The following is a 20,295-nucleotide window of genomic DNA, read 5'->3' on the forward strand; positions in this document are numbered from 1 at the left end:
ATCATCATGTGTATGTTGGCCATGCATATGGGCACCCCTAAGGAAAGCCTGGGGATAAGGAGGTAGAGCACAGCAGAATACTGAGTAAATGGAAGGGCACCTTTGCTCAAAGGGAACACAAGAAGATAAAATCGCTCCACCGTGGGCACAGGATACATAAACTGCTATGCTTTTGTTTGGGGTTTAAAGCAGCTCATTCCTGGCTCTCAGAACCTATACTGCTGTAAGATTACCAGTGTTCCTGCCCCGCTCCCCTACTCCTTAATTCTGTGGCTTCTTGGCTTGTCCCTTATATTCTGTCTTGATCACAATCCCACCCATAAACAATGTCATTTAGAGAGAAAAGGCATTAGCGATTGGAATCAGGAAGTGTTTTGTGTACTTGTAAAATAAATGTAAAATTGTGGCATCCCCCCCCCAAAAAATGATTAGCTTTGCCTGTATAAGCTACAGGGTTGGGAGACAACCGTTCCTGTCAGAGCACTTTACATGCTCATCCTGCATGAGCTAATACCCTGATCACTTAGGTGAATAAGAAGTGAAGTTCCTTTATCTGACCCCCACCAGTACTCCAGGTCCTATCTGTGAGTCTTCATGCTGACCACCTCACCTCACCTTACCTCACTTCTTCAGGACTTCCTTGAAGTTCAGTGACTTCCTTGTGTGTAAAGCCTTTCTTGATTAACAATTGCCAGTGCCCACTTCCCAAATGAACTTAGAATATTCATTTTGTATAAATTTACATGTGCATGTCTTAAGAAATTTCATTTAATCCCAGTGCCTGACACAGTGACCACTTAAATACTCATTAATTCTTTCAGTAATGACAGGTTGCACTGAGCCCATGCACACTTAGCAGCAGCTACTGGAGTAAGATTAAGAGTCGTGGTTTGTGTCCCCAAGCAGAATAGGTGCTAATGTTGAGGGCTTGTACCTTGTGCCAGGCAAAGCTACCTTCATCCTTTTGGGAGAACAGCCTGTTTTGTGGCAAGGGTACTGAAGTCCAGTAGCAGACGTTACATTTTATGCCGTGGCATAGACACAGGGTGACTGAAACCATGAGGCCATTCAGAATCCCTCCAAAAGGTACAAAGGAATAAGGACTCTCAGAGGAGCCCTAAAGCTGCCATTCTTAAACTGGGGCCGGGATTGCCTCCCCAACGTGCAACAGGTCAACTTCCAGACTAGGGCTTGTGGCTCCAACCCAGGGGAGGTGGGGGAAGCAGGGAATGTGCCTGCTGCCATGCACTCAAGTAACTTGAAACAGGATACAAGATTTTAGGACAAGTCAAGTACTCAAACTAGTACCCAGAATGACTGTCAGATGTCAGCACTGCACAGGTACACAGGTTATGGCCAAGACTGCCAGGAGCTCCAACCCCAATGAAGCCACCACATACCCTGGGCACAAAAAGGAGCCAGGGGATGCCCTGCTCTGTGCCACAAGCAAATCCAGGGCAGCAGTGGTTTGCCAACTAATACCTGACTCCATTCCCCATGGATTGAGCTGCCTGGCAGGGCCAGGAACCAGAGTTGGGGCATGCTTAATGGATGAAGAAGGACATGAGTCTGCCACTGGGAGGACAGCTTCCCTGAAAAGGATCAACAGAGGAAGGAACCGTTGCCAGCCACAAAGGGGAGGCCTGGCTCATTAACCTGAGCTGACTTTCAGTGAGCAAAGATTCTGAGTGAGAACAGTATGGATGGGTTTGAGGAGAGAAGCTGGGGTGCCATGCCCAGGGCATGGCCTGGGTCAAAGGGCTCACTTGTTTGTTTCTCTCTCTCTCTCTCTCTCTCTCTCTCTCTCTCTCTCTCTCTCTCTCTTTCTCTCTCAGTCCTGGAGCAGACAAAGAGGCCCTCAGCTTCTCCGAGTGAAATCAGGCAGGTTTGCTGCCCCTTCCTGGACTTTATTTATTTTAAGCTCCGGTTGACTTCCTGCCTCAGCTTGGCGGCAGCGCTGTTCTCTGGCTCAATACTCAGGAGTCTGTTGACGTCTTCAAGGCTGGATTGATAGTCCTGGGGGGTGGGGGGCAGGGATAAGGGAAGAGGGAAGGCAGGAGGCTGGGGCCTGAAGTCAGTACTTAACTGGCACACTGCTACAGGGTCTGAGCAGGGGCGAGCAGATGCAGGCACGCACCTGCTGGGCCAGCTGGGCCAGCCCTGGGAACTGGGCTAGCAGCAGGGGCAGCCCGGGGGGGCTGGAGAGAGCCCTGGTCAGGGTAGGGCAGGGGATCCCACTTACCTTGAGTTCTTTGAATGCCTGGGCACGTCTGTAAAATGCCTTGATGTTCTTTGAGTCTAATTTGAGAGCCTCTGTGCAGTCCTTTACAGCTTCTTTGTATTTCTTCAGTGACAAGTAGCAGAGGGCTCTGGAAGGCAGACAGACAACCATGAGAGTAGGGAAGGAAGACAAGCCCCAGGCCCATGGGCCAGCCCTGCAGGACAGCATGATGTCCCAGAAAGTGCTGCATTTGGAGTCAGAAGACCTGGCTTAAGGGCACTATGATTGGATTCTAAGTTTCCTTATCTATAAAAAGAGGAAATTAACACTGGGAGTTGCCACAAACAACAGCAGTTCCCTCCAAGCTGAACAAGGCCTGGTGAAGGACTCTGCCCTTTGAGGACCATCCTAGATAAATTCAGAAAGGCTAATCATCTCATAAAAGCCATCTATTAAAGTGTGAAGGGCTTGCAGTCTGCATCTGTGAAAGGGAGCAGGATTGTGGTGAGGGAACTTCATGGTCACCTAACAGCACTCTAGAAATATGAGTTCCTAATTAGTAACTACTAATTATCAAAGAGCAGCTAAAGCTGACCAAAGCCCATGAGTTAGTGGTCTTTTGGCAGTGGGTGTGAATGGCCTGATGAAAGGCCGATTCCCCTTAACCACAGCTTGTCCTTCTAAGAACAAACTTTACTACTGATAACTGGCCAAACTAATCTAGAAAGAAGAGATGGTAAAATGCCTTCATCTTCTCTGAGAAAAATGTAATCACAGGAAATGGAGTCGGTTCCCTTCAGACATGGCCACTCAGAGTTAGCCGAGTTTCTGAGATGAATCTGGTGGTGCAGGGATGACCCTCACCCAAGAAGTCCAGAAGCTACTATGGGACCTTGTACGTGGTAGTTGTTAGTGATGTGGTCAAGAAGCATCTGGCCTTTTTTATTCCAGAGCCATTCTAGTTATTTCAAGACTGGACATACATTAAATGTCAGGGTCTCCTGAATGGTCAGAGCCAGAGTGGACTCGGGGACATCTGTCAGAGCTGGAATAGCATTCCTAGTAGCTAGCACAGTGCCTGGCACATAGTGGAAACTTAATAAATAATGACTTTTTTTTGTTTTTTGTTTTTTAGGCAGTTGGGGTTAAGTGACTTGCCCAGGGTCACACAGCTAGTTAAGTGTCAAGTGTTTGATGTGAGGCTGCTTTTGAACTCAGGTCCTCCTGACTTCAGGGCCAGTGCTCTATCCACTGCGCCACCTAGCTGTCCCAATACTTGCTGATTGATCAAGAACTTGTTTTACAAGTGAGGAAGCCGAGACTCAAGAGAGAGAAGTGAGTTACTGCATAGTAACAATCAGGTTTCCTGCCTCAGGTCAGTGTTCTTTCTATAGTACTGCTAGAAGGGTAAAAAAGGAAAGAAATATAAATCTGGGCTCCTGGCTTACAGAAAGAATTCTTCTGTTACATTCCCTTCCAAGCCCTCAGGCCTAGAGACAGTTTAGGAAAATAAATAGTTATCCTGAAGCATGGGGGCTAATGCCCTCACTTCCTATGCCAGAAAACCATCCTCGACCCTCTCTTCTCCCCTACACACGTGAGTACATGCAGGGAGAACACTGCCACCACTTCACAATGGAAGGGATCTCTCTCTTTCTGGGTCTGTCCTATGTACTTATTCTCACAGCCTTGTTCTCTCCACTAGACTGAAATCTTAGGGCAGAGACCATTTGTCATCCCTCATAGCACTCACGAAGCAAAGGTCCACAGAGGAAGTAATTAATAAAAGTTTTTGGAGTTGAAGCTAAGGCCACGAACTATAGCTTTCTAAGTGGCCAATGGAACTGGATCGCCTTGTTTTCAGTGATTCCATCCCTTAAACAACACTGCCACAGCTGGTAGGAAGGAGCTTCCCCCTGACTGAAAAGGATTAAGGCTTGTTAAGAAAACTGCAGGTTGAGAGACGAATGAGGTAAAATGGAAAGAGATAAACAAGTCAAGTGTTCTGACAGGAGGAGACCAGAGAGCCCTCCCCACCGCTGAGCACTTAGGAGGACTCCAGTGTGGAATAAAGTCAGTCCTACGCCCAATCGCTCCACGTACCTGTTGGTGTAGGTTGCAGACTCCAGGCTGCTGAACTTAAGACTCTCAGTGTATTTCTCTACAGCCTCCTTATGTTTTCCTTTTTTCACCAGCTCATTGCCTTCTTCCTTTAGGGCCTGGGCTCGCTCGATGTCTCCAACAGCAGGTACTAGAAAAAGAGGATCAGCATACCTAACTACTTAAAATATAGGTTGCAACCCTAAAATGACATCTCTGGGAAGGGAAAAAAATGTATAGATAGATAGAGACTGAAAAATACCACTTCTTATAGGCTGCGTGACAGTTGTGTAGAAGTAAGATTTTATGAAACAAAACGTGGCTTCCATCCAGACTGATGTGTTATATCTGGGGCTGGTTGTACCACTAACAACATGTGACTGTCTACAAATCGCTGCTCATCTGGAGCCTTAGTTTCTTGTCTATCAAACTGGGATTATGATCATTGCCCCACCTACCTCACAGCAGTGTTGTAAGGTCAAAATGAAATAATGGTCATGAAAGTGTTTTGAAAGTTATACCACTAAGGACTGGGAATTAAGAGGGTAACCTTCTTTTGGGGAACAGCTAAGCAAATTGTGGTATATGGAGTCATGGAATATTTTTGCACCATAAGACAGGCTGAAATGTGAAACATAGGAAGACCTATATGAACTGATGCAGAGCAAAGTAAGCACAAAAACAATTCATATAACAACATTATAAAGACAAAACATAATGAATGATCTGAAAATGTTGATCAATGCAATGATCAACTATGACACTAGAGGACTGAGAATGAAGAAGCTACTCACCTTTTGACACAGAGAAGATGGACTCAAGATGCAGAAGCCATACACTTTCAGACACAGTCCATGGGGGGACTTTTTTGCTTGGCTAGGAATATTTGTTACGAAGGGTCCACCCCCACCCTCACAATGGCAGGGGGGTAGGAGTGGGGGTAGGGAAAAAGGGTCATTAAAGCATCTTTTTTAAAATGTAGAGAAAAGAACAAGGCCAGACATGACAGATAAGCAGAGTAACTCTGAAAGCTACAGGCTGAACTTATGCCCAATAAGGATAAGTATTCATACCAGATTCCTGCATTTACATGTACAGTCCTCTTTTTCTGTTCTACTATGTTCATGAAAATGCCCATTTTATTTGGTGTTTGTTACACCTCTTCCATCAGTGTCAGGTGTCGATGTTACTAAAAGGGGTGACAGCTGCCCAATAAAAGTCTTTGATATCTGTGTTTAGAAAAAAAAGGGGGGGATGGGGGGGGAATAATAGGAACAAACTCAGGCCCTTGAGCAATTTTCCATGCTCTCTGGGACTCAGGTCCTTGTTCATCAGAAGAACAGCCCAGCCTGTCTATACCAAGAAGGAAAGAACTGATACCAAGTGCAGCTGTTTCTGGTTCAGCCCTGCCGGGTTGGTAGAAGGACATTGGATGCAAAGACCTAGGTTCACTTGTAAGCTCTAACACTGCCTTACTGGGGGACTCTGGAACAAGTCAGTGGACCTTTCTTGGCTAGCTTCCTCATCTATGTGTTGGAATTATAATTCCTAACCTGCCAAGTTTACAGGGCTTTTGTGAAAATCAAATGAGATAATGCATGTAAAAAAGCATAGGAACATAAGTAGTTACTCTTATCCCAGCTCTAATACTGGCAGTCAACCTAAGCAAATAATTTCATCTCTTTGCCTCAATTTCTCCATCTGTAAGAAAGGGGATAATAATACCTCACAAGATCATTGTAACCAATAGAGGAAAATGCTTACAGTGCTATATAAATGTGAGTTATTTTCACACTGGCAAACAAGTTACCAGGTTGGCGTGCCTGTAAAGGGCCTGAGAGGAGTGGTTCCCATGCATCTGGGGTACATGCTATCCTAGGAGTGGAGAACATGCATGGGGGTAGAAATGGCATCTTCTTTCTTGGTCTTTGTTCTACCAACCCATGAGGGCTCTGGCCCAGATCTCTTCTGGACTTGCATTCACCGTATCTGGTGGGCTGAAAGCCAGGCAAGAAAGATATATTTTCCTTAGTTTATGACACAAAATTAAATGCACCATGATTCAAGTGTGGCTTATTTCAATTAGGCCACTATCCCAAGACTCACCTTTGTTCTTTACGGTGTCGGCTTCTTTGAGTCTGCTTTTGGCTGCCTTCTCATGGTCACCCCCTGGAGCTGCTTCCCACCTTTTTTGAGCAGCGACTGGCACTGAGGGGATGGGGGGCAGCTTAAGACGCCACTCAAGCCCATCTGTGTCCATGAGAGCTTTGGTCATCCTACAACAAAGGTGAGAGATTAGAAAAAGGCTTTCTGGCTGAGCCACTCAAACATTTCCATCATTCAGTACCCAGGGTACAAGATACAGTTAACATCTCTGTCAGTGTTCACCAGAGACTAAAATCCAAGAAAGAAGCCAATAATAAAAATTCTTGATCTTAGATGCCTATATATAAATATGGATCATCTGAGTAACCCACAGGATACACTAGAGTAAAGAGACAAATGTGACCTCATAGGTATCATTGAAACTTGGTAGGATGAGACCCACAACTGGAATATGGCTTTGAAGGGGAAGGGTGTCATTAAAATAGCATTTTGTTTTAAAAAGCTATACTTGCAAGACATCTAGGAACCAGAGGGGGGAAGCACAGTACACAACATTTAGATGATCAAAGGAAGCAGAAAGAGAAATGATAGTCAGCCGGATATGTTCGAGCACCTGGAAAAAAAGCAACTGCTGAAGAATTCAAGAAAAAGATCACATTCCTGATAGTAAGACATAATATAGTAGTAATGAGACACTTCAAATTACCCAGACATCTGCTGGAGCTTTCTCTCTGGCAAAAGTGGAGAAACTGATAATTTCTTGATTTGTCTCAATGATAATTTCAGCCTTTAGAAAGTGAAGGAATCAACAACAGAGAACTCTCTTCTGATCTGATTCTCACCAACAATGGGAGGCTGATTACTGTGGTGGAAATAATGTGAATCTTTATAGCAAAGTAACAATTCCATCTTTGAATCTGAGAGTGAAAAGGAGAGACAAGCTGGAAAGTCTGATATGCACCCTAAATTTTAGGAGACAAGATTTCAAAGTGTTCAAGGAAGGGATAGGAAGGATCCTATTGCTTGAAATTCTATACGAGTTCCCCAGGAGGGGTAAGGAATGAAATTCTAAAGGCACAAAGTAAAACTACTCTGCTAAGATAAAAAGAGGAATCAATATATAAAGGGCTGATGTGAATGCATGGGGATCTCATCAACCAAAGTAAGTTTTTAAAGGCAGGTACAAAAGATGGAAGAAAAGACAGGGAACAGAAGATGAATATAAAAGCAAAATATGGCCCCTAAAGAATGGCAAGAACACTACAACTCAAAATAAGCTAAGTCTGTGGAGGTAAAGCTTAAGAAAACAAAAAGATTTTTTTTAGCTATATTGTCTAGGGAGGAGAAAGAGGAAGGAGAATCAAAGAAAGGATCAGATCATTGCTGAGGACGGATGGGACAATAAATAGCCAAAAGAAAAAAAGGCAAAGCTGCTCAACTCATTTTGCTTCTCTTTTCTCTGCCAAGCAGAATGATCTTTGGACTGAAAGGGACAGAACAAAAATGAATAATAGGAAATTGAAACCCAAGATAAGTGAAGTGATTGAAGGAGACCAAACTTCTCTTGATGAATTCAAATCACCTGGCTCAGAGTAATGACATCCTCCTGTATTAATAAAAAAAAAGAAAAGCAAACAAAAACCACCCCACAACTGGCAGGTGGAATGGCTGAGTTACTATTATTTATCTTTGAAAGGTCACAGTGTACAGGAGAGGTACTACACAATTGCAAAAGGACAAATTTATCAATTTTTCAAAAAGGCAAGAAAATGTATTCTATAAACTATATTTCAGTTTATAGAATGGTTTAGAACTATAGTTTTGGATGTAAAACTTGTGTAAAATTGGAAAAATTCTAGAATTCAATACTAAAGAATGGTTAGTGAACACCTTAAAAAGGATGCATACTGATTACAAAGATCCAGCATGGCTTCACAAAAAACAAGTCATGACAGGCTAATTTGTTTTTTTTGGTTTTAGTTAAGTTTTTGGATTTTTTCTTGGTGGGGTCACTAGACTGATTGATAGGGACATATAAATTACCTAGATTTTAGCAAAGCATTTAACAGTTTCTCATGTTATTCTTGTGGAAAATATGATAAGATATGGTCTAGTCCAGAAGTGCTGCAAAATTCCCTAGTGCAGAACCAGGTTAAAATGTAATTAGGAAATATTTAACAAAATAAATAAAAATACACCACAGATAAAGTTAATTGGAGGTTTTCTAAGTCAATATGCCACTGCAGGGGTTGATTTCTTTTTGAGTTTGACACCTCTGGGTCCAAACTGCTGTGTATAGCTAGATGGGATTTAGCACTGGTTGAATGACTACACCCAGAGTTGTCATTAATGGTTCAACATCAGCTTGGAAGGTGGTCTCTGGTAGAGTGCTCCAGGTTTCTGTGTTTGGCCTATGCTATTTAACATTTTTACCAATGGCTTGGATGAACACATTAATTCTTTAGATGACATAGAGCTAACACTGGATGACAGTCAAGATTCAAGAAGGCCTGAAAGCCTAGAACATAGGGACAAATCCAATAAGATGAAATTTAATAGGGACAAATATAAAGTCTTACACTTCAATTCAAAAAAATCAATTTTACAAGTAGAGATGGGGGAGTCATGGCTACAGAGCAATTTGTCTGAAAAAGATCTGGGGTCTGAGTGGACTGCAGGTTCAAGATAAAGCAATCAACAGAATGATACAAAAGCCAAGAAATTTTTGAGCATGATAACTGAGTAGGTAAGGGGAGGAAAGCAGATTCTGAATCACCCTAGGACTAACTTTGCAAATTAGGGGACAAAGAAGGAAGGGGAAGGCCAGTCCTGATCTTTCAGTGAAGGCTATGGTCTGTGAAACTTTATCCGTACATTTCCCAGTATCCGAGAGCCTCCCCACTCCACACAGATGGCCACTATCTATAAAACTATAGCTCACTGAGAATTTGGAGACACCTCATGGCTCAGAGAATACAAAGTTAGCAAATCCTCCCATGTGTTATTAAGTTTGTTTAAGGCCTGAATTTCTAAATGAACTCGTAACTCTCCTAAGCTGTTCTCCAGACATTCAAGGTTGCTTTCTATATAGGAACAATAAACAAGTTAACATTCCTTCAAGGAACTTGTTTAGTGTTTCATACATATATTAGGGTATCTTGTATCTCATGAGATGAATCAGGACATACCCACAGGAAGCTAAGCCACTTTATGTGGTCAGTCAACATCTGCAATACAGCACTGAATTCTGGGTACCACATTTCAGGAATGACATTAATAAGCTGGAGAGTGTTCTGAAGAGAGTAACCAGGATGGTGAAGTGCCTCAAGTTTATGTCATGAGGATTTATTAAAGGAAATGGAAATGACTAACTTGGAGAAAAGATGATTAGGGGTAGATGGGGGATGGGGGGAGGCAGTCACTGCCTTACTATGTACCCTCTGTGAGATAGGTAGGGAATACTTTTAGTTGGAGTCATCAGGGAAATCTTCATGGAGGAGGTGTCATTTCAGTTGGACCCCAAAGAATAGGTAGGATTTTAATAGGGCGGGGGACAGCCAGGAAGGAATTCTAGGAATAAGGATCGGTGTGAAAGAAGAGAAAGATGCCAGAAAGCACTTGGATGTGAACAAAGGGCAGCAAGTAGTTCAGTTTGGCTAAAGTCTAGAGAATTCTAAGGAAAGCAGTGGGAGAAAAGTCTGGAAAAGTAGGCTGGGACCAGATTGTGAAGGGAGGGCTGAGAAGTCTGGCAGTGAGGACTAGTGGTATGTCTTACTTAAATGCATGCATCAGGAAGATCAATTTGTCTCCTGGACTTAGCACAAGCTAGAAATTCAGGACATGGACCTGGAAAGAACCTAATAATGTCAAATTTGACATATTATTCCCTACTAAGGATGATCTGATTGTACAGACTTTTCCTCTAAACAGAGCTTTCCTCATGATGGACACACCATGCACATTTCTATGAATCTGGGAAAAGTCCTTGCTTTGCTTTCTGACTGAGCTGGTTTTTAAGTAACAAAAGCTACCAGTAACGATGCAACTGTCCCTTCCCCGAGGCTTAGCTAAGTCTTAAGCCAGCAGTTTTGTGCCAGAAGACACCCAAAGGAAAGTGTCCAATGGCGATCACAGGCAGCACAGCAGACTTACCTGTTGACTCCATCATGTGCAGCTGGCAGAGTGCAGTCTATCTGCAGCACTGTCTTGTAATCCACATAAGCCAGCTGGTATTTCTCCAAGGCTTCATAGGCTGCTGCCCGCCTCAGCAAGGGTTTTATGCCAAAAGGAACCAAAGACAATGCACTAGAGGAGGGAAAAAAAAGCAGTGTGGCTTCCTGAGTCAAGGAAACACCATCCCACCCATCACTCTTTGGCTGGTTCAACCCAGAGACCATTATAATGACAACATATGGTCAGGATAGAACATCAGAATATTCTGAAAAAAAACTCCCCCTGTTTCATAACATCTTTCTCTTGTATGGTATTAAAAATAGAACATTCTAGTGTGATATCACAAGATAGACTTGGCACCCACCTTTTAGGGATGGACAAATCATTTCACCTTTCTAAGCCTCAATTTCCTCATCTGTAAAATGGGGATAATGATATTTATAGTATCTAACTCATAGAGTTGTTGTGGGGCAAGCGATTCTTAAATCTTAAAGGGCCTGGGTTGGGACCTGTGAATTCACTAGCATAGTGCAAATGACCTTAATTGCAATGACAGATGCAAACTTGCCCACGATCACATAGCCAGTCTGTTAGAGGCAGGACTTGAACCCAGGTCCTCCTGGGTTCAAGACCAGATCTCTATCCATGACGTGATGCTAACTAAAATAAAAGACAAAATAGGGCCTAATTAGTTGGGGGTAAATCAAGAGAAAAGAAATTAGGGAAAACACCAAAGGATGTCATATGGAAATGAAGGAGGTCTAACATCTTATTTCTATCATGCTTTAGGTTCATAAGCACTTGCCCCACAACAATCGTATGAGGTAGAGGGTGTACTGAGTATGACAGGACATAGCTTGGTATGAGAGCAAGGGCGCTGGCAATGCAATCAGAGCAGTCAGGTTAAAACCTATTACTCACTGTCTGTGATCTTAGGCAAATCAGTTTCTTCATCTAGGCTGGGGGAAAGGGGTTGGATGGCTTCCTCCAGCTTTTATCTATGATCTTATGCCCACTTTAAGAGTAAAGAAACTGAGGCACAGAGGGCTAAATGATAAGCTTAAGGTGACACAGCTAATAAGGGGTGGAAGAAGAACATGAATGCAGACCAACAGATTCCAGGTCCAGCACGTTTTTCACCACACTATGCTAAATAGCCTTTCAGAACACTCCAATCCTCTGAGGCCAGGAGCTTCCAACTAGAGGACACAGTAACCCAATTTGTCCCCCTATCAGAAGAACAAAGACTGCTCTAGCAATTCTGGGCCTACAGCTTCCCTTCCTCTACAGCTCTCCCAAGAGCCCCATACAGCTCAGACCACCCCATCCCCTGCTTTTTCTACAGCTTGGTTACAGAAAGTAGAGACCCTGACCACCAAAGCCAGAGGGGGAAAGGACCTCTGGGTCTCTCTCCTAGTCTAAGCTCAGGCAGAAATGCTTTCTTGAGATCAGTCACAATGCACTCAGCAGGGTTAGCTCTGGAGAGGAAATGACTCCTGCCAGCCACCCACAGGTTTGAATCACCCTGGGGGCCCTGAAGCTGAAAGATATTCAAAGCTGTATTTGGCCTTAAGGGACACTGCTTACACCGAGCAGTCTTTAATGCAATGTGTACAGTTTCCATCCTTCAAGTGGCAAGCTGCTCGGTTGGAATAGAGGACACTCTCTTCTTCAGGGCTGGCTGGACCTGTCAAGGAAGGGAATGAGACATATAAAGCAGGTGTTAAGCTGAACAACAAAAGCCTGAGGCTATTCACGCTGTCCTTCCACACCCAGAGCTCTTCAGATCATGGCTGAAGGCAAAGGAAATATGAATGAGTTGGTTCCATAGACCAGTCAATCTGTATTTCATGCTTGCATACCCGCATGTGCGTGCATGCGTGCACACACACACACACACGTTTTCTGCCATCAATGAACTCCACATTCCATACCCTTCAGAGAATGAAAAAAAACACTGGACTTAGAATCAGAGGCCCCATTTTTGGGCCCCATTTCTACCACTCACTAACCATGTGATTTTGGATGAGTCACAAAACATCTAAGACTCAGTTTTTTCTTCTATAAAATGGAAACGATACTTGCACTATTTATCTCACTGGGTTATTTTGAAGAAAGCACTTTGTAAACCTTTAAACACTATAGCAATGTGAGTAATGATGTTAAAAATCCATGATTTGGTCCAATGCAAACTATTACCCCTTCTTGATCTAGCCCTAAATGTTAGGGTCACAAAATTCATTACCTTTGGTCAACTTGATGATGACTCTCTGACCTTTTGGGATGCTGGTCCTCAGAAAACAACCATACCTTTGCACAATTTGTGTCCCTGCAATGGGCTGCCTTCTCACCTTGGCCTCTTAGAATTCTTAGCTTCCTTAAGGACACAGCTCAGGTGCCCCTTACCTGTTAATGCTTTTTTTTAAAATTTTTCAGCTTATCTGTGTATATATTGTATGCCACAGCAGAATATAAGCTTCTTGGAGGCAAGGTCAATTTTATCTTTTTGACTTTGTATCTCTAGAACCTGACACAGTACTTTATAAAAAGGAGGTATTAAATCAATATTTGTTGAATTTTATTGAACAGACATATGGAGCTCATCACTAGGCCTGTAATTTTCCAAGCTGGTAGTATCTGTTAAGAGTTTACATCCCACTGATAAGAACCTAAAGTCATCTCCATGACATCCATGAGGCACTGGAGGAAAGCTATTATTATAGGCTATGGGAACTTTTTACTGCACATTTTCTCACTGGCTCTTGAGGCAGGAAAAGGGCCCCAGCTACTGTTGAAAAAACACATCCTGGAGATGGCCTTCTTTCTAAGAACTACAAATCTCAGAAGCCCGTAAGACTTGCTATGAACCCAATTTTTTAACATGTTCAGGAGATACATACAGAGTCAGAGTACTGAAGCACACAAAGGCAGGTAACTTCATAACAGCTCTCACGTCACAAAGCACTACACATAACAAGAAGGATGCCCCATTACATCTGGACAGCACTTTATCCTTTAACTTTCATGTCCATGATTTGATTTCATTCTGAGAGGCTATCCACAGTGTAAGAATGATCATCTCCATCATTTCCATCTTCCATTTGAAAGATCTTCTTGACTAGAGGCCTAGTGCTTTATCCATTGTGTCATCTAGCTGCCAAAGCCTGGCTTATCAGCATTTGGGCACTGGGTCAGACTAACTTCCAGAGAGCTGTTAGGGAAAATTCCCCAGGATACCAGGCCATTTCTGCTCCTTCCTTCATTCCTTCTTTCCCTCCACCACACTTCCATCCATGCAAGTAATTTACAAACTGCCCAAACATCTTCCGCAGGAGAGTTTCCCTTATAGTTTGCTTACATTTTCTTCTGAGAGGCTGAAGAGCTACAGTCTCTTATTTAGCATTAGGGAAGGTACAGGCAAGAATCTGAGACCATTAGCCTCCCTTTGTCAAGGTATGAGGCCTCCAGCTGGTGTAACCCCTCAGAGGATGCTTTTTAGTCCCAGGCCAGCTTGCAACCCCGAGGGATTGGTGTGCCTGCTCCCTTCCTGGTGTCACCACCTAATGCTTCTTACTATGATTTCTCTCTTTCTCTGGCCCAATGTGTAGCAGGAATAGTCTGTCAGGTTTTCTCTCTTATTCTGTAATTGCTGAAGTTAGTGGGAGCTATGGGAGGCCCTTAGGTTCACAACAGGCATGGTGAGGTCACACGTGTAGCTGAGTTGAAAGAAGCTAGAAGGGAACTCATGAGGCCCAGGCTTCGAGGTCCAGCGTAGTTAGTAGGGCCCAGACCGAGGGCCAGTAGTCAAGACAAGGTTAGTGGGGATAGGTCGGAAGGTGTGTGGACCAGGGTGGTGCCTGGTCTGAGTGTGTGGCCCCAATCTATCCTTCCAGCTTCATTCTATCACTCCCTTTCTCTCACTCTACTATCCAGTCAAGATGACTCTCTTTCCTTAGACTCAGCATTCCATCTCTTTTCTTCATGCCTTTGTACCAACCATCCCCACCATGCCTGGAATACACTTCCTTCTCACAGAATCTCTCTCTTCCTTCAGGATAGGCAACTCAGGCATGACCACTGATTCCCTGAACTGCTAGTGCCCACCCTCCTCAACTACCTCCTATTTCTTTGGTATATGCTTATATGTATGTAATGGAATATTGTGCAGTAAAGAAATTACACATTACAGAAGAGGAACTGAGGTAAATGTGGGAAGATTTTTATCAAATGATAGAGGGCAAATAAGCAGAACCAAGAGAACAATAAACACAATGACTACAAAAATGTAAATGAACATATCACTAAAAGGAAGATGAACTGAGTAATGGGGGGTAAAAATCAAGAAAGGTCCCAGAGATCATGAAAAATACCTCCTCCCTCACAGCACCGGGGCAGGCACTTCAAGGATAGAATATCACAGATGTTGTCAGTTTCTGTAAGTGGGTGCTTTTGCATATTTGGGGGGGGGTCACAAGGCACAGTTCAAACTGGTGGAGTGGAAGGCAATTACTACTGTAAAAACAAACGGAACCAATGACACATTTTTAGAAGAATAAACAAGGGCAGACTGTCCCCAAAAGGATGAGAGATGATGGCAGATGGGCTGGATCCATTCAGGTGAAAAATGGGGATTCCTAGTCTAGAGGGCTCAAGAGGCAGGCTGGATAAAATTGATTATATTTTAATAGACAAGAAATGATTCATTATTCATTTGGGAATCAGCCTTGAATATACCTGTCTGTGTATTACCAAACCATAGACTTGTTAAAGCATTTAAAACTAGAAGAATAAAAATGAGAACAGGCTGTGGCAATGGATTAGATGACCTCAAAAGCTGCTTCCAGCTGTGACATCAGAGATTAGTAGAGACCCAAAGAACAGAGTCTGTGGAGATTGATGGAGGTCATTTGTGGGACTGGACAAATCTCTGGGCTCAGGAAGAGCTTTTTGGGAAAATGGATGACGAATTTAGCTAGGCTGGGTGTTCTCGGGGCAGTAACATTATGATGTTGTCAACGCAGACATGCTGTGAAGTTGGTCAGGTGAAGATGGCGGGGTCAGGGTTGGCTGAGGGCTGTGGGACCAGGTCAACTGGAATTAGTGAAGCTTTTAGGAATTACAGTTGGTACAGTCCATGTGGCTTTGGGTCTATGAGGATATATTTTGATGGGACTGGAGTCCATGAGATCTGTGGAGGAGTGAGGGATAAAAATGTGTGGGATTAGGCTTTGGAGCCCCGTGGGGTCATGTTTGTGAGGCTGGTTGGAGTCTGTGTAATTCAAGTTAATAGGGTTGGAACAGTTGTAGGATAAATTCTGTGGAGATAAGAGTTGTGGGATCATGAGCCGTGGACTCTTGGGAGTCCCACCTGTGGGATGTTAATTGGTGGGGCTGTGATATCAGTCTAGGAAGCTGGGTCCTGGGAGGCAGAATGAAGTCTGTGGGGTTGGTCGGATACAACTGGAGGGTAAGGCCTGTGAAACTGAAGGAAATTAAGGGCTGTGGGATGCATGCTGGGCTAGGGAGTTGAAGGCCCTAAGGACAATCTAGTGAGATTTGTGAAGGAGTGGGGAGAGACAGGAAGGAGTTTGTGGGATCAGGGGCTATGTAAGCCCCCTGAAGTCATCAACCTTAGAGCTTAAGCTGGAAGATACCTTCTACCTGGGGGAACAGCGGATAGAGTGTTGAGCCTGGCATCAGGAAGAAGTGAGTTCAAATCCAGCCTCTGATACTTACTAGCTGCGTGACCCTAAGTAAGTCACTTAACCTATTTGCCTTAGTTTCCTCAACTGTAAAATGGGAATAACTACTTAGCACCATGCCTGGCACATAGTAGGCACTATATAAATGCTTATTTCAGTGAACCTTTCCAAAACCCTCATTTTCCACATGAGGAATGTGAGGTCAAATGAATGTCTAAAAGTCACAGGGATAGTAAGCTTCAGAGGCAGAACTGGAACCCAGTGCTCTGACTTCAGAGACAGTGTCTTTGCTGCTGGATCCCTCTGGATCAGCAGCACCTACAGAGCCAGCAAAGTCTAGGTTATGCAGCTCCCTGAACCTAAGGTGAGGGATAGTTTCTGAGACCAGTGGAGTGTACTCTGTGAGGTCTTCAGGTAAGTGGGATGAGGGAGGGAGTTGGGAAGGCCACCTAGGTTTTCAGAGTCATAACTGACCACTGGGATGGGGTCTGTGAGGCTGGTAGAGTCAAGACAGGTCCATGGTCTAAGGGGCAACAATATGGCTGGGAAGCCAGGAGGATGGAGGATCCTGGGATAGGGGGGTGCTGATTCATGGGATCTGAGGGCTGAGACCATGGTACCTCGAGAAGCTGGGGAAGGGGTCTATGGAGTCTGTGGGGTCTCAGAGGGGTCCAGGGAGAGAGATGGGGTCTGTGGGGTCCTGGGGAGTGGGGGAAGGAGGGATTGTCTACAGGCTCCAAAGGGAGGATCTATTGACAGCCTATGGTCTGTGGAGGGGGTGGTTTATGATTTCCTGGGTGGGGTCTATGGGGTACATAGTGATCTGGAGCTGGGGGAAGGGGGCCTATGGGGTCTAAAAGATCTAAATCTCTGAAAGGGGTCTCTATGGGGTCCGGGGGGGGAGGAGGGGGGCTGTAGTTATGTGTGGTGGGGGATGGGGAATGGTCTCTGGGGTCCTGGGATGATCTACAGGCTCAGCATGGGGTATGGGGTGTCTACTGGGTCCTGGGGTATTTATGGCTATGGGATCTATGTGTGGGGGTTAGGGGTGGTCTATGAAATTTTAGATGGTGGGAAGAATGTCTACGGGCCCCATAGGACCAAGGGTATCTGTGTGATCTGAGGGAGGTTGTCCATGAGGTCCTGAGGAGTCTAAGGGGTCCTGAGGGCTATCTATAAGGTTCTGGAATGTCTCCTAACCTAAGAGATGTCTATCCAGTCCTGGGAGGGATCTTTGGGATAGTGGATGGGACTATGGACTCTGCAGGGGGATGGAGGTGTCCACTGGGTCCTCAGAGTATCAATGGAGTCCTCCAGGGTCTATGGGCCACCACATCGGTGTGATTCTGGGGGTGTCTCTGGGGTCCCAGGATATATAAAGAGTCCTAATGGGTCTATGGCGGGGTAACTATGTGACCCTGGGAATATCTCAGGATCCAAGGATATCTTTATGGTACTGGGAGTGCCTCTAGGGTCCTAGGGGATGGGTCTCTGGGGACCCTGGAGTGTCTCCGTGACCCTGGGGATGCTTTTGGGACCTCAGGGGTGTCTCCAGGGTACTGAGGGTGTCTCTGGGGTCCCAGGGGTGTCGTACGTGACCCTTTGGATGCTTCTGGGGTCCTGGGATGTCTATAGGGTCCTGAGAGTGTCTCTGGAGTCCCAGGGGTGTCTACATAACCCTGGGGTATCTCTGGGGCCTCAGGCGTGTCTTTAGGGTCCTGAGGGTGTCTCTGGGGTCCCAGGAGTGTCTATATGACCCTGGGGATGCTTCTGGGTTCCTGGGGTGTCTCTGGGGTCCCAGGCGTGTCTATGTGATGCTTCTGGGGTCCTGGCGGGTCTCTAGGGTCCTAGGGTAACTCTGGGGCCTCAGGGGTGTCTCTAGGGTCCTGAGGGTGTCTCTGGGGTCCCAGGGGTGTCTATGTGACCCTGGGGGTGCTTCTGGGGTCCTGGGGTATCTCTGGAGTCCCAGGGTTGTCTATGTGACCCTGGGGGTGCTTCTGGGGTCCTGGGGTGTCGCTGGGGTTCCGGGGGTGTCTGGGGGTCCTCGGGGCCTCTCGTACCTGTCTGTCGCAGCACGTCGAGGGCCCGGCCGTAGAGCTCGGCGGCCTCCGCGTACTGGCCGCTGCGGAAGCTCTCGTTGCCGGCGGCGCGGAGCTCGAGGACGGAGCCGGGGGGCTGAGGCGCCATGCCGGGACCGGAGCCGACCAGAGGCTGCAGGCCGGGATCCGCGTTCCGCGGTTGCTGTGGCGCCGGCTCCGGCTCCGCCCCCTCCCCCCTACCTCCGGCCCGGAAGCGACGCCGGCGCCTAGAACCTCTGAGGGGCGCCGGCGGGGGGCGCACACGCGGGGCGGGCGGGAGCACGCACAAAGGGGTTGGTGGGGGCCGCCGCCTTACAATGAGGCCCGCGCGTAAGACCCGCGGCCGGCGACCCACAGAGTCTGCGCGTCCTCGGCCGCGGGGGGAGGGGGAAAGGGGGGGAGGAGAGGAAACGGGGGGGGGGGGGGGGGGCTGCCTTGGGAGAGCCCCGCTGCCCCAGGGCCTGATGGTCGGGGTAACCAGGTCCTGGAGTATCTGCTTGTAGATGGCTAAGATCCAGCCGGTTGTGCTTCCGATCATTAGTATATGCACGCACTCACTCACTCACTCACTCATTCATTCATTCATTCATTCATACATTCATTCATTCATTCATGAACAGCCTGAACTTCAAGTCGGAGAGCCAGGGAGCCACTTCTTGCCTCCCACACTTTGTAGCTAGCCATGAGATGGAGCGACTTCCCAAAGGCAAGCCCCATCATCTCTCTGGGCCTCAGTTTGCTTTTCTAAAGTAAGATGGTACATAAAATTTTGGGGAGAAAAATACCTTCTATGGTACTAGAAAAAAATGCAAATAAGACAATCATGCAGCAAATGTTTCCTGTATTTATGTGTAGTACCCTGTGCTTGGAAAAAAAAAAAAGTCTTCTAGAGAGAACGAGGTCACTGAACTCACCCAACTTCCAGGCCAGAGGAGGTCAATAGGGCTTGTAAACTCATAATTAGAATAAAAGGCAATAGGTGATAAAACTCCACTTGGGCGGCATAAATAAAATGCTGTAGGAGTCTAAAGATCAGAGAGGGTGCAGGAACAGCCTCATGGAGAAGCAGTGCCACAGGGAAAGGAGAGCTGGATTTGGAGTGTGAGGACCTGCCTTCGAACCTTGGCTCTGTTATATTACTACCTGCAAGACCTTGGGAAACTCATTTCACCTCTCTAGGCCTCAGTTTCCTCATCTATAGAATGCAAGAGTTGGATCAGGTGACTTCCAACTCTAGATCTAGGTCTTTCAAACTCTTAAGCCACACGCTATGATTTATTCATTCAGCAAGTCCTGTACCAAGAGTTCGGAGATACCAGGGCTCAAATTCCATCCCTGGCATTTACTAGCTTAATGTGACGATTGGCTTCCTTATCTGTAAAGGGGGTGAAAAATACTTGTAAAATCCACTTCCTGGGTTGGTTTAATAATAACAGCTAACATGTATATGGCACTTACTAAATAAGCCCTTTACAATTGTTATCTCAATTGATTCTCACAACAACCCTGGAGGCAGGTGCTATTATTATCCCCATTTTGTGGGTGGGGAAACTGAAGCAAATAGAGGTTTAGTGACTTGCCCAGGGTCGCAAAATTAGGGAAATGTCTGAGGCTGGATCTGAACTTAGGTCTTCTTGATTCCAGGCCCAATGCTCCAGCCACTGCGCTGTATTCAGATGAGATAATATATGTAAGCACTTTGGAAACCTTAATAAAGCACTTTGTAAATATCAGTTATTATTGTTCATTCAGCACTCACTCAAATGGATCAATAAGCTTGTACTTTTAGATAGTCTCTGCAGTGATACAGATCAAAACTATACAGGACTATCCAGTCTATTCAACTATTTTTCAGGTCCTCTTATAAGTTCAACAAAGAGAGGTGGGCCTTTCTCCATTTCTCCAGACATTTTAA

The 20,295-nt window shown here is 45.4% G+C and overlaps 1 protein-coding gene across 1 annotated transcript; it reads right to left on the reverse strand.

The window, feature by feature from the left end:
* Positions 1-1,824: 1,824 nt before the first annotated feature.
* On the reverse strand, positions 1,825-18,489 carry TOMM34 (translocase of outer mitochondrial membrane 34). Its single transcript, XM_027851629.1, has 7 exons — positions 18,363-18,489; positions 12,188-12,287; positions 10,580-10,732; positions 6,428-6,597; positions 4,325-4,472; positions 2,243-2,369; positions 1,825-2,016 (listed from the first exon to the last, which is right to left on the reverse strand). The coding sequence occupies exons 1-7, from the start codon at positions 18,487-18,489 to the stop codon at positions 1,912-1,914; spliced, it is 930 nt and encodes a 309-aa protein (XP_027707430.1). The 3' UTR covers positions 1,825-1,911.
* Between the last annotated feature and the right edge of the window lie 1,806 nt (positions 18,490-20,295).

The sequence above is a fragment of the Vombatus ursinus genome, unplaced genomic scaffold (assembly GCF_900497805.2).
Source record: "Vombatus ursinus unplaced genomic scaffold, bare-nosed wombat genome assembly UNPS02000580.1, whole genome shotgun sequence".
NCBI classification, from domain to species: domain Eukaryota; kingdom Metazoa; phylum Chordata; class Mammalia; order Diprotodontia; family Vombatidae; genus Vombatus; species Vombatus ursinus.